Source organism: Daphnia magna, linkage group LG2, assembly GCF_020631705.1.
Source record: "Daphnia magna isolate NIES linkage group LG2, ASM2063170v1.1, whole genome shotgun sequence".
In the NCBI taxonomy this organism is placed as follows: domain Eukaryota; kingdom Metazoa; phylum Arthropoda; class Branchiopoda; order Diplostraca; family Daphniidae; genus Daphnia; species Daphnia magna.
In genome coordinates, this window is record NC_059183.1 from 14993238 (window position 1) to 15006512 (window position 13275).

The window sequence follows — 13275 nt, forward strand, 5'->3', positions numbered from 1 at the left end:
TATATTATTATTATCATTATTATTATTATTATTATCATTTTTTTGAATCGAGGGACCTCGCGGCGTTACGAAAATGGCCGTGCCAATCTTGAAAGAAAGAGTTGCAGCAACAACAAAAGAGCAAAAAAGAAACAATAAAAAGCCAAGCAACGCCTTTTTCTTTTTCTTCCTTTTTCAAATAAGAAGACGGCCGGACGTTCCAACACACAGCCGCACACCTGCAGAAAATGATTGTCTGCCCACGCCCACCACACGCACACACACACACACGCATTACACCACAGTTGTCTATTTCTTAATCCATTTTCATGGCAGCTTCTATGGAAGAATAGAAAAAGAAAAAGAAAATCTTCACTCTCAAGCCCGGAAGGTGAGACAAGGAAGATGGCGCGCGCGTAACGATCAACAGAGTTATCCGTCGTTAAATTTTACGAGAATAGCCTCACGGTTGTTATAGATGATTTTTCCTTCTTCTACCAATAGTCAAGTCTTTTATATCAACATGATTTCTTTATTTATATTTTGATATTTGTTCGAAATAGCAGACGACTGTAAGACGATCTTGTCGTCAGGTGGTCGTCGGTCGTCGCCGGGACCTTTCTTTTCTTTTTTTTTTTTTTAACTCCCCACCCTCTTTTCACGTCTATAAAGATTAGGTTTAGACCAAAAAAAGAAATAAGAAAAAACCTTTTTTTTCTTCTTTTTTTTGGTGCCGTCGTCGTCGCCGCCGGTCAAGTTTATCTTGTTTTTGTAGTTTTTTTTTTTACTCGAGACGCCCTCGACTCGGACTTTGGACAGCAGGGAAGCGCCATCTTGAATCTCGTCTAGGATGTCTACACTACTGGGCAAACGAAAAAACGTGTATCGATGAAATTGAGAATATCAAATACAAGTCGACTTTTTGATTATAAATGTGTATAATCTTTCAGGAGGAGTGAATAATTTGAAATGTTGTTGAACGGGAAAAAGGACAATTTATTTGATTTTATTTTTAATTTTTTCCTAAAATGAACCAGTAACTGTAGACTGCAGAAAATGTTAAAAATGAGAACTGGCAAGTGCACTGGAAAAGACAACGAAGAATAAGTTTAAAGGCGACCCGGACACGACGTCACAAGGTTGGGCCGGCCGCCTTCTTCTTCGACGTCGGTGGCCAAGACAACAAACACAACCAAAAGTCCCCCCCTCTCCACACCAAACTCGGTCCGAGCCCCTCCTTATTTGACCCCAGGGCCTCAACTACGTATACACAACACACACTACAAGTCCAGTTTCTTATTTTATTTTTCCGACATTCTCACCTTCGACTGAGCGCATGTTATAACTCCTCCCATCCAAAAATTAAAAGCACAAACACACTCCAACAACATCTTTCATCATTTTTCTCCTCCATTTTTTTCCAAAGATTTATTTGGTGTGTGTGTGTGTGTGTATAGTTTATTTTACTTCGAAAACGAAATCTCGGTAAACTAACGCCACCGCCGCATGTCGTATCTTATCGCGACTGGCCTCGCGCCGGTTTCCCAATCGCTGCCAAATCGCTCTGCTTTTTTGTATTCTCAATTTTTTTGTTTGCCAGTTTTGCTTGTGTGAATGAGTTTTTGCTGATTCCCGTCTCTAGCGTGGAACGAAAATCTTTCTTCACCCCAAACCGGATTTTTTTTTAAATTTTATTATTATTTTTCAAAAACAGACGACGTATTTTTAAATAAAAGCCCACGAGGGGTGATGGGTATCTTCTTCTTTTGCCCTGCTTGGTGGGGGCAGGGGACGAGTTTTTGACCCCGACGCGCGGCCATCATGGATAGAAGGGGGGGGGGAGAAAGAAAAAAAAAGGAAGGAGGAGTTGAAGGGGGGTAAATGCACTAGTAGTGGAATGTTACTTTTCCCCCCTTCAACCCACCGACCCCCTAAACCACCTTACACACCAAGAGAAAGGGAGGGGACGTGGGTCAGCAGTCAGCTCTCTCTACTCTGCTTTTTTGCTGTCTGATTTCGTTTGTTGTTGGGAGGCTCACACACACAGGACCCGAGTGCGTTGCCGGGTGGTCAACCACCGCCCTCTTTTTTTTTTCTCTCTCTCTCTCCCTCTTTTTTTTTTTTTTTACCTCAAAACCTTTTTTTTTTTTTTTTGAATTCTTGAATTTTCTCATTTTTGCCTGGATATGGTCAAGGTCTATGGCGATACTAGCGCCGTCCGTCGTTTCGTTCGTTTAGACGGTTGTGTGTCGTCTGCAAAGACGTTGACGCGTCGTCTGGAAATGTCATGTGCACCACTTTTTTTTTTCCTCCCCGCCCGTCTGTGTTTATCTCAACGAAACGCACACACACACGACCACCTTTTCATAGAGAGAGCGTCTTGGCGCTCGCGTCTCTCCGGAGAAAAGATTTGGTCCCCCCCCCCCTGAAAAAAAAAATGAAAGAGATGGGAAAAGGTGGATAAATAAAAATAAACCACCTGAGGATGAAAAGAAAAAAAAAAGAGGAAGGAGGAGGATGGATAGGAGGAGCTCTAGAAAAAAAAAGAAAGAGAGAGAGACGCTGCCAACGCCGCGCGTCTCCCCAAGTGTTGGCCGCCGGTGGCGCTCTAGAGCCCATTCGACCGACAAGTGTCTACAAGAGCGGTCGTACATATATTCACCTCTTCTCTATCTTTCTTTTTTTTCTCTTTTTCTCTCCTCTCTCCCTCTCTCTCTATCTCTTAATATTCTATCCACCACTGTTTTGTTTTGCTGCGTGCGTATGCAAGTTCAATCCTGCGGGATCCACATTTGATTGTTGTGTGCTGATTTCATTCCAGGATTTTGTGTGAGGGGAAAAACCAAAAAAAAACAGAGAAACAGGTGAATTCTCTCTTTTTATTTTTACTTAACTGTTTATTATCCCGCAATTGTGTGTTGTGTTGAAATAGTCGTAAGTTAGCCGGTTGTCAAGAGTGTTGAAATCAACGACGATGAACGACGCCGGTAGCATAAGGGGCAGGGAATTCCTATTCACAAAATGTTTGTATTTTTCTGTGCGTGCGTGCCTGCCTCCCCCCCCCTCCCTCTTCCATCGAAATGAAAACAGGTTTTTTTGTTTTTTCTATGTTTGAGGACAAGGGAAGGGGACAGTCAGTCTAAGGTTTTTGTTCTTTTTGTGTCTGACGGGCGCGTCCATTGTTTTTATTGGTCGCCAAAAACAAAAAAGGAACGCCATTTTTTTTTCTATGTCAAACTTAACAACGTTGGTTTCATTTTGATTTGCACCTGCAACTTATTTCTAAATGGAAATTTTATCACAGGCGGAGAAAAAAGAGAATGTCCTCAAAAATGGCGTCGACGTCGTCATCTTCGTCGTCGGCTGGCTCGTCTCCGCACCTGTGCCTGCGCTGGAACAATTACCAGTCGAACTTGACGAGCGTCTTCGACCAGCTCTTGCAAAACGAAACGTTCGTTGACGTCACTCTGGCGGCAGACGGACACGCCATCAAGGCCCATCGCATGGTCTTATCAGCCTGTTCGCCCTATTTCCAGCATCTCTTTTTCGACAATCCCTGCCAGCATCCGATTGTCATTTTGAAGGACACGCGCTGGCCAGAACTCAAGGCTATTGTCGAATACATGTATCGCGGAGAGATTTCCGTCGCCCAGGAGGAATTGACGTCGCTTTTGCGCGTCGCTGAAACGCTCAAAATTCGAGGCCTGTCTGAATTGAACAGCGATCGACACGCTGCTGCTGCTGCCGCTGATGATCGCAGCGAATCCAGTCCACTGGCCAGCGTCCATCCGACCAATTTAGCTGGGCCATCGTCTTCTTCGTCGTCTGGACCGGCAGCTGTTAGAAGACAGACGCAGAGTCCGTCGTGGTCATCGTTACCTCAGCATCAGGGAGTTTGGCCGAGCCACGTGATGGATGAAGAAATGGCAACGACGCCATCGCCCACACCGGCGCCAGCGTCTCGATCGTCTGGTGTGAAACGACGTCGTGTTTCTGGATCTGAGAGTCCACTTGGTGGAGCTTCGAGTCCGGCAGCTGCGTCCACGCCGGGGATGCATCATCAACATCACGAAGAGGCCAGCTTAGACCATCACGACGGCCCACTCTCGTTGGTCGGCCATCAACAACAACCGCCGCCACCACCGCCTCACAGTCCGGTCGCTGCGCCTCAGGCGTTGACCCAGGCACCGCCTCCGTCGTCTCTGCAACATCCACTGGCTCATTCGGACGACCTTGATATTAAACCCGGCATTGCAGAACTTATCCGCGAAGAGGAGAGGGTGAGTTCATTTTTATTTTTGCTTGAAGTTATTAGTTTAAACGGCACTTTTTTTTTGTTTAACGGAAGTTGATAAAAATCGTCGACCTATACACCAAATCTTATCGCTAACAGGGAGGGATGTTTTTTTTTAAATTTAGTATGTAAAAAAAAACAAAAGAATAACAGCATCCGCAAAATAACGGTTAGGGCGGGCGTTCGTTTTGTATGTTTCTCAATTTATGTTGAAGGCTCTTGCGGCAGGAAACCCCATATCGTTATCGTGGTGGCGTCGCGACGCCCTTCTCGCACATTACCAAACATCTTTTTGTTTCGACATTTTTGTTTTAATTTTAATTTTATTATTATTTTCTAGACGAAAGGGGGGGCTATGTTGTGAAAGTTAGGAAGATGGTGCCCCTCGGCGCCACATTCCGACGCTTGTTAAAAAAGAAAAAGAAGGGAGGGAGAAAAAAAATGGGCTCTCTCCCTCCGGAGATGTTGAAGAGGATGAAAAAAAAGACGAAATGTTTTTTCTTGTGGGGGTTGGAGGGGTGGAAGACGCTTGGTATGATGGCCTTGATGTTCACTCGAGGGTTGTGCTATTTCTCTTCTTCTGGACAAGAAAATAAGTTTTTCTTTGCCCCCCCTCTTTTTTTAAGGTTGAAAGGTGACTAGTCCCGACACCCCCTGCTGAGGTCCAAAAAAAAAAAATCCCTTCGACCTCTCCTCGACCAATGCCGCCGTTTTTTTTTTGCCCTCCTCCCAAGGATTTTTTTCTTCCTTCTCTGTTAATGGGAAACGAACAACATGAGCCCGAATTTCATTAAAAACAAAAAAAAAATAATGTTTTGTCCAAGCGAAACAAACTAGAAAATAGTGTACGTTAGTTTCAATTTGAAACGAAAACGGTGAATGGCGCAATCCTGGGATGCATCCGAGCTTGAAACCGATATTGCGCCTGATGGATTACATATGGGGAGGAGGAGGGCAAAATACCTGCTTTAGCACAATAGCACACCAAGAACCCCGCCGTCCATTGATAAATTTCGCTTTTTATTTATTACTATTTTGTCCTGCATTTTGTCAAAATGTGTTCCATTGCGGGGCGATCCAGCGGAAAGGATCCGTTGGCAAAATGCGCTCTTCCTGTTTATCGAAAAGCCGACGTCGATCGTCGCCGTCGTCCGCGCCCCTTTTGTGCGTATTTATTTTTTTTTATTCGATAACTTGGGGGGAGGGGGATGGGAGCAACATTGTTAAAATGTCTTGAGGTAAACAACATCGATCCGTGTTTTTCGGAAAAACCGGAATTGAGAACGTCGTGGCCATCATTAATCTCTCCCCCCCCCCCTCCTTTCTATGTCTCTTCAATTTTTCACAAAAGCTAAGCGATGTGTTATTGCCAGAAGAGAGAACAAACAAGTCGTTCACAATCGTCTACGAATCGAAACTCTTTTTTTTTAATATTTATATATTTTTCACCAACATAGACAAAACAAAATGCGTAAATTAAATCGAACCTTTTTTTTCTATTTCAAGTTTGTGTGGCTTTTTCTTTGAGAAAAGAAGAAAAATCCGCTTATTGAATGATTGTTTTTTGTGTTTTCTTTTCAAACTTGATGGTTTGAGAAACAGCCCCCAATAAAGAATCACAGTTTGAAGGTCGAAACGTTCGATTGTCACTTGTTTTTCAAAAGGGGAACCCTCTTGTTTTTATTATATTGACACCTGTCTGGGAGTATAGTTGATGACATTCACACACACACGCTCCTTTCTTTCTCTATTGGGTTCTTGTTACCTGGGGAGTGTATGTCCATGATGGTTATCCCCATCGAGATTTCTTTTTTTTTTATTTTAGATTTTTTTTTGTTCGACTCGTGTACAGGTCAAACGCAATTCGACTCGGTGAAGCTGTAAAACGGTTAACGACAAGTAGTTTTTATTTTCAAGGGATTATTGTTACACGGGGAAAACTACCCCCCTTTTTGACGAGTACAACTTCATTAAGAAGTCCCATCTTTGGATGCTGCCAGCAACGTCCTCTAATTTTAACCTTATTTGTTTGCTGATAAGGGATTTTTCAAAATATGCGAGGATCGAGTGAAAGATTGACTCAATCAATATCTTGTTTGTCATTAACGCTTGCATTTTTAATGAAGGTTCTTTCAGCATTTGTTTGCTCTTGGAGCATTGAAATAGACCCAGATTTGTTTGAGACTCGTTTCCTCTACACACACCTTTACAATATGTATGTCAGGTAGGAGGAGGGGTGTAGGCAAGAAGTAGAGAAAACTAGTAAAGTACCCTCATCATTTCAATACCTTATTTCTTGTGAAAACGAGGGGGTGTGTGTGTGTATATAGCCTCTCAGTGTGTGTACGTATAAAAAGCAACAGAAAAAGGTGGTTGTGCCCACCCGCTGAGAGGTGGGGTACCGTTCTCCCTTTTTTTTTTTTTTTGCAACCTGTATTTCATTGCTCCTTCTTTCGGAAAGTTGTAAAAAATCATAAAATACAAGTATTTAAAAAAAGAGAGAAAAAAGCCAGTACAGTTTCCAACAACCAAAAGGGACATGTTTTATGAGCCTCCCTTTCCTCTCCTTTTTAATAATAATAAAAAAAAAGCTAGCAGAAACGTACATATCTCTGGGATATGTCACTAAAGATACCTACACTTATTTATTTTATTTTTTGAAGAGAGAGGAAGTTAGAAAATGGAGAAAATACCTGGATTTTTCTTCAAATACAGGACAGCCCCCAAAATATGAGAATTCACATTTATTGATGGATTGGCCTCGTAACGTGACGGTCCCAATCTCTATTGAGCAACTCTTTTCTTTTTTAATAGCCTTGCAAAGGATCGTGAGAAACCCCATAGCCATTTTTATTTTTTTCTCCCTCTTTTTTTTTTTACCTGGTGCGTGGACTATGAAAACGATCCCCCCCACAAAAAAAAATCTCAAATCAGGAATTTTTTTTTTTTTTTTTTTGCTAGACGTTACTGTGCGTTTTCCTTTTTGAATGTTACCTTCTAATAAAATAAAAAAATAAAATAAAACATTTCTTTTGTTTAATAGGCCCGGATGCTGGAAGGGACTCACCCGTGGTTGACCGCTTCACCGTCGGTGCTCTCAGGTAAGAACCGGACCAAACTTTTTACTTTTTACTAGCCTTAAAAAAAAAAAAAAAAAAAGAAAGAAATATTAGGTCCACACGCTGACAGGGTAAGGGCATGCTTTATCTCTTGTCCGTCAGCTCCTCCCTTAAAGGTTGAATTTTTCACGGCATTGACGGAATGAAAAAAGAAAGTCTCTTGCACGGGGATGTTTTCATTAGTCGATGTGGCATGTTTCGCATGACAAATTTCACCGTTTTCTTTTGTGTCTATCGTCGAGTGAATGACACATTTCAATTCACGTGAAATGGATCTTTTTTTTTAAACCGTCATTCCTCTTTTTCTCTCTCTCTCTTTCGTCCGATGGTTTTGCTTTTATCCATCCCGTCATCATCTATTTATCGAGACACTCTTCTTTTCATGAAGCATCTCATTTATTTTGATTGATTTGTGTTTTTGGTTTTCATTTTTATTTTTCATTTTCTCCCGCATTTTTTTTTTGTTCTGAAAATGTAAAGAATCGCTAGTGCAATGGCGATCGAAAGCTCCCTCCTGGTCAAAGGAGACCCTGCAGGAGGCCATCAACTCGATCGTGACGCAGAAAATGCGTTTCACTCAAGCCTCGTCTCATTTCAACATCCCCAAAGGCACGTTGTACGACAACATTTTGGGAAAATCGAAACGCATGCTGGTGCTGGACGAGCTCGGTCTCGACGCCCAGGACGAAGAGGCTGTGCTCGATTTCTGCTGCGAGACGAGCGTCATGCCGTACAATCGACGCACCAATAAATCGCTCGAGTCGATCGTCGCCTTTGTGGAGAAGTTGAAACAAAGCAAAGGCCAGCCGTCGTTCAAGCTGGGCAACCTGATGGGCTTTAGATGGTGGTGGGCATTTTGCAAGAAGCACAACATCGTGTCTCTTTTCTACGTTAAGAATAACAACAACAACAAATCCAGCAAGAATAAGAACAACAACAATAACCGTTCTTCGCCCAGCTCAGCTTCGTCCGGCTCGTCCAACAACAACAACCTCTCACCGTCGCCACCCGATGAGTTGATCCCTGAGAATTTGTCGAAACCTTTTGAAGAAGAACTGCCCGTTGGCGGTGGGAATCACATGGCGGTTGCCGCCGCGGCTGCGGCATCCGCTTTCCGCAGCATCAACAACAACAATATCCATCTGAGCCAGGCGTTTCAGCTCAGTCACGCCTTTCTCCTCCAGCAGCAGAGACAAAATCATCGCCACAATTTGAGGAGTCGGACGCACAGCGTCGATCACGATCAAGGCGACGAAAGCGATCCCGAACCGGAAAATTTGTCTGTCCATCGCGGATGATTCTTTTTTCTTTTTCTTTTGTTGTTGCTGTTGTTGGAACATGGAGATTTAAAACGAAAACAAAAGATGAATTTTTTTTAATCGAAATTAATCGATTTACCTCTTGAACCAGGACCATAAATTAAACGGAAACAAAACGCACACAAAAGAAGAGCTGTCTTACAGCGTTGCCTTGTTTTTCACCTTCAAAATACCTCCTCAATTGTTTTGACATTGTATACAAATTTTCTCGGGTAGAGTTTGTGTAATTTGTGCCTTAATTATCGCTCAAACATTTTTTTCTCCTTTATTTCTTTATTTGTGAAACACCTCGTTGCTGGTTTTTGATGTGTGTCTAAGGGAAGAGGAATTTAAAAGAGAAATAATCGTAAAAAAAAAAAAAAAAAAGAAAAATAGAGGAAGGAGGAGGGGGTGGAGTCGACTTGTTGTTGTTATTCGTTCCGGAAGTTTTTTCAGGAAAGGATAACTAAATAATAATAATAATAAAAAAAAAAAAAAAGAATTGGGTAATTTTTTTTTCCCTCCTCCACATCCCTGAATAGCCCCTCCCCTCGGACTAAAGTTTGGCTCTCGTTTGTTCTTATTGGCTTTTGTGGATATGAATTATGATGACAGCTTGTTACATTCCCCCCATTTTTTTATTTCGTGATGGTTTCTCGTGTCTTACAAATTGGCAATACTTGATCGGTCTTCCATCTCGTTCGAAGACCTTTTTTGGGGGGGGTCTATTTGCTCTTCTCATTTTTTGCTGTTTTGCTTAAAAAAAAAAGAATATTAATTTTCGTGTACATTAATGGCTGTTTATCGGTCGTGATGAAAGAATTGCCAAATGGCGACAATCAAATCGATTAGTTTTTATTGGCCAACTTTTTTGTGCCAATTAAAGTTTAGTGTTTTTTTTTTCTCTTTCATTCGTTATTGTTTGTTGTTCTCCAGGCCAATTCGAGTCTCCCGTAACGCACTGTGCCAATTCGGCGGCCATAATTCCATTCATCTGTTTTCAGAGCTCATTCATTTTCTTGATTTCTTTCTCACATTGTTTTTTCTATTTTTTTATCTACCATTTATTTTTTACTTTTAAAACGTGTCTCGGTTGTTGTCATCTTCCCTGAAACATCTCGATTAGCGAGTTTCGATAGCGATGGCAAAATGTTTTCTATGTTTTAGGTGCCAAAAGATGTCGCTCATGACGCGCCAATAACTTTTGTTTTTGCGTTTCTCTCGAATTGCACTCGTGACAATCTCCCGCATCTGTGCCTGACATGTCTTTTTTGCTCGATTATCCTCTAATCGAGGGTCGCATGTCTTTCTTTGCGTTTTTTTTTTTTTTTATCCTGGAAAAATTCTATCCGTCTACTTCGCTCACGTTTATTTTTTCCTTTTGTGTGTTTGGCCAGGTATGATTTGATTCTATTTCTAAATTTTTTTTATCGTTCTTTTTTTTGGCTGGCATCATCTCGCCTTAACCTTGTCAAAAAAAAAATACAAAAAATAATTGATTTGAGATTTCCCGTATTTTGTCCTCAGTTGCTGTTTATTATTTTTGTTATTGTTGTGCGTGTTTTGGGTCGGACGGTGAAACTAGCAGGTAAAGTATAATTGCTACTTTTGTCATTGACCGTCGTTTAGAAAAGTCAACAAGGTCAATTAGCTAGTAATCGAAAATGAGAAGATGAATGCTATTAAAGTATTAGCCGCTCGTTGTTTTCTATTTATCTCAAGTATTTCCCCTATTCTTGCTCAAATGAACATTACAGGGGGATGCATCACTTTGAAAGTAGTCACAGAGTACGACATCAATCATGTAAGGCCAATTTCAGGCCACCAAAGGGATAACGTTTTATACAGCTTTAAAAGTTTTAAACGTGTGCAAGGTAAGGCACGTTGGACGGTACCTTACTTTCTACTTCAAGATGAAATCAAATGTTCTTTCTTTTCTCTAGAAATTAAAAAATTATTGAACATTTTAAATCATTGAGTAGATTTGCCGAGTGGTGCAAAGTGGCGCACACGGTCCGAAAGAGTTAAAACTCCAAAGTACGGGGAAATATTATTTATTATTAGGTAGGCCGCAAAACTCGATGCAGGTCTTTGGTCCAGTAAAGCGCCTTGAAAACTTTGTCATCCGCATGCGTACGTCATTGCAGATTGCGTAAACGTCTACTTGGGGAAAGGGGGAAGCTTATAGAACCTACAGTTGCGCTGTAAAAACATTTCCCGTGTAGCCCATTTTCCATCATTTAACAGATCCACATGCTTTCAGGATCATCGGGCTAGAGAAATTTAATCATTTACTATGTTGAAGGCGTTGAAATAATAATGAAGGGCAGTGCCAGTTGTGTTTGTTTTCAACAAACGCCGACTTAACCAGGAGAAACGGGTTCTCCGGTTTAACCAATTTACCTCGGGATTATTTCAGTGCCGGTTATTGCGTTCGGGTTGTGTTAATAAAAATGGCAGCATTTCATTTAAACAAGCGGCTAATACTTGATTATGACATTTCTCAGTCTTCCTTCATTTCGCCCATTGCTAGTTGTGTTTATTTTGAAATGTCTTTCTACTATTTAAAAAATAATAATTATTATGTTTAATAACATGGTGTTGGCCTTGTTTTGTGTAGACACGTACCAGTACCAATTACAGGCGCTGTGGCAGAAAGCCTGGGCCACTGGCCAGGGAGTCATGCAAAATTTGCGTTTTCGCGAACGCGGTCCGTTCAAAACTTGGAGGCCAGAAACGATGGCTGAAGCCATCATGGCCGTTCTTCGCGAAGGATTGTCCCTCTCTCAGGTATCATCAATCATTCTGTCAAGTGAATATCTGTGTATACCTGTGTATAATTTTAGTTATTTTTTTCGTCGTCGGTTAACGACAACCGGTTGTTTGGTGGCTTTTTAGACGTCCATTTCTTATGAAGCGCTATTGATTTCTCAAACTTGTCATGAAGGGAAGACTCTGATGATTTGCTGATGATGTTGATTGTCTAATATGCAATGTACACATCGTAGTCGCGTTGCTTTAGCTGGCACTGTATTCTATATAAGATTGCTTTCGAATGGTTAATGAGCAAACGCTGGAGGAGAGCGAACGGGACATGTACTAGACTCTCTCCCTCCCTTATTGATTAATGGCGAATTGCATCAAGTATTCAAACTCGTCCCGAACGAGTGTGCTTGGAGGGACGAGTCGTTATTGAAATTGTAATCACGCGTTCATATAGCGAACGAGCCAACTGCCATCAGGAGTCGAACTGACACACACTCGAAGACGACGCCCCCGACGATGCTTGGCGACGCGCTCTCTTTATTAGATGAATTCATTTGAATAGGGAATGTACGCTTTTGCTCTGTCTACCGCTCAGAGAAACTGTTAATCTACATCTCTCTCCCTACCCCCAAGTGTGTGTGTGTGTGTATATGCGAGGCGAGCTCATAATGGTCTGATTTGCATATGCTAATAGGCTGCCAGGAAATTTGACATTCCCTACCCGACGTTCGTGTTGTACGCCAACCGCGTGAATAACATGCTCGGGCCTTCGGCTGATGGTGGACCAGGTAATCAATTCGTGACTAAATTGCTGCATTGCTTTTTTTTTCTGTTGCAACGTTTCGATGGCGAATCATACAGAGCCACATTACGCAACGTGATACCTCTTGTCGATTCGCCATTCATGAATTAAAGTCGGACAACGCCCAGTTGTTTTTTTTTTTTTTGTTTCGTTCAAAACTAGAAGTTGCAACAACATGTATTCGTTGACATCTTTAGATTTTTGTCGGTTAGTAAACAACTGCCGTCTGCGACAATTCCACGGCAAACTGGTTTTTGTTGCAACGTCATTGAAAAAAAAAAAAAAAAGTTCAGGAAAGTTTTCGTTTCTTTTTCCCGACTCCCGAAAGTTGGCTCAGCCAAGAAAACCCAAATTGACGTTTGTGGGTAATTTCGATGCACAGGTGTAAATGGCTGCCCGTAAAGCAACAAAAAAAAAACTGTGTTTATTGCTTTGTTTTTTGCTCGGTTAACGTGCCTATCCATTTAACTAAATGCTAATAAATGCAGGATAATCCAAATTAGGTAAAACAAAAATAATAATTTTCTTGTTGTTAGAATTGCGCCCGAAAGGCCGCGGTAGACCGCAACGAATACTGACCGGTTCGTGGCCAGAAGATCACGTTCACGGAGTTATCCGGGCCGTTGTCTTTCGTGACCCTAGCAGCCTTCCCCGACATATTGACCGCGAAGATGCCAGTAAATTAACGGCCAATCGATCGGCATCAAATGCTAATATGAATCGCTTACTGGCTGTCCATCCACCGCCATCGATTCAGGTTGTTTTTTTTTTGTTTGTTTGTTTTACAATCAGTTAATGATGAATAACTAAAAATAAAACACTTGGAAAAAATACAGAATGAACTTGGCGGAAGCAGTGGATCGGGAATGCGCGGCTTGATTCAGACAGCCATGAATAATGGTAATAGCCAAAATTATAATCATGAATTCGCACTGCCATCCTCCTCCAACATTACTGGCACGTATAGTCACGGTACTTTTGGCGCACTCTTCCCCATCATTTGATTTATTCTAGACT

The 13275-nt window shown here is 41.7% G+C and overlaps 1 protein-coding gene across 5 annotated transcripts in view; it reads left to right on the plus strand.

Moving 5' to 3' along the window:
• LOC116917159 (protein bric-a-brac 1) overlaps positions 1-13275 on the plus strand; it is a 29691-nt gene that overhangs the window by 14237 nt on the left and 2179 nt on the right. Inside the window, exons 1-7 of one of the 5 annotated variants that reach the window (XM_045169971.1) lie at positions 2517-2843; positions 3284-4259; positions 7317-7374; positions 11311-11480; positions 12151-12244; positions 12795-13015; positions 13095-13230. In XM_045169971.1, coding sequence (XP_045025906.1) covers positions 3300-4259; positions 7317-7374; positions 11311-11480; positions 12151-12244; positions 12795-13015; positions 13095-13230 — 1639 coding nt within the window. In that variant the 5' untranslated portion in view covers positions 2517-2843; positions 3284-3299. Of the gene's footprint in view, positions 1-2516; positions 2844-3283; positions 4260-7316; positions 7375-7872; positions 10195-11310; positions 11481-12150; positions 12245-12794; positions 13016-13094; positions 13231-13275 lie in introns of those variants that run through there. The other 4 variants (XM_045169974.1, XM_045169973.1, XM_045169972.1 and 1 more) reach the window with 4 other exon arrangements.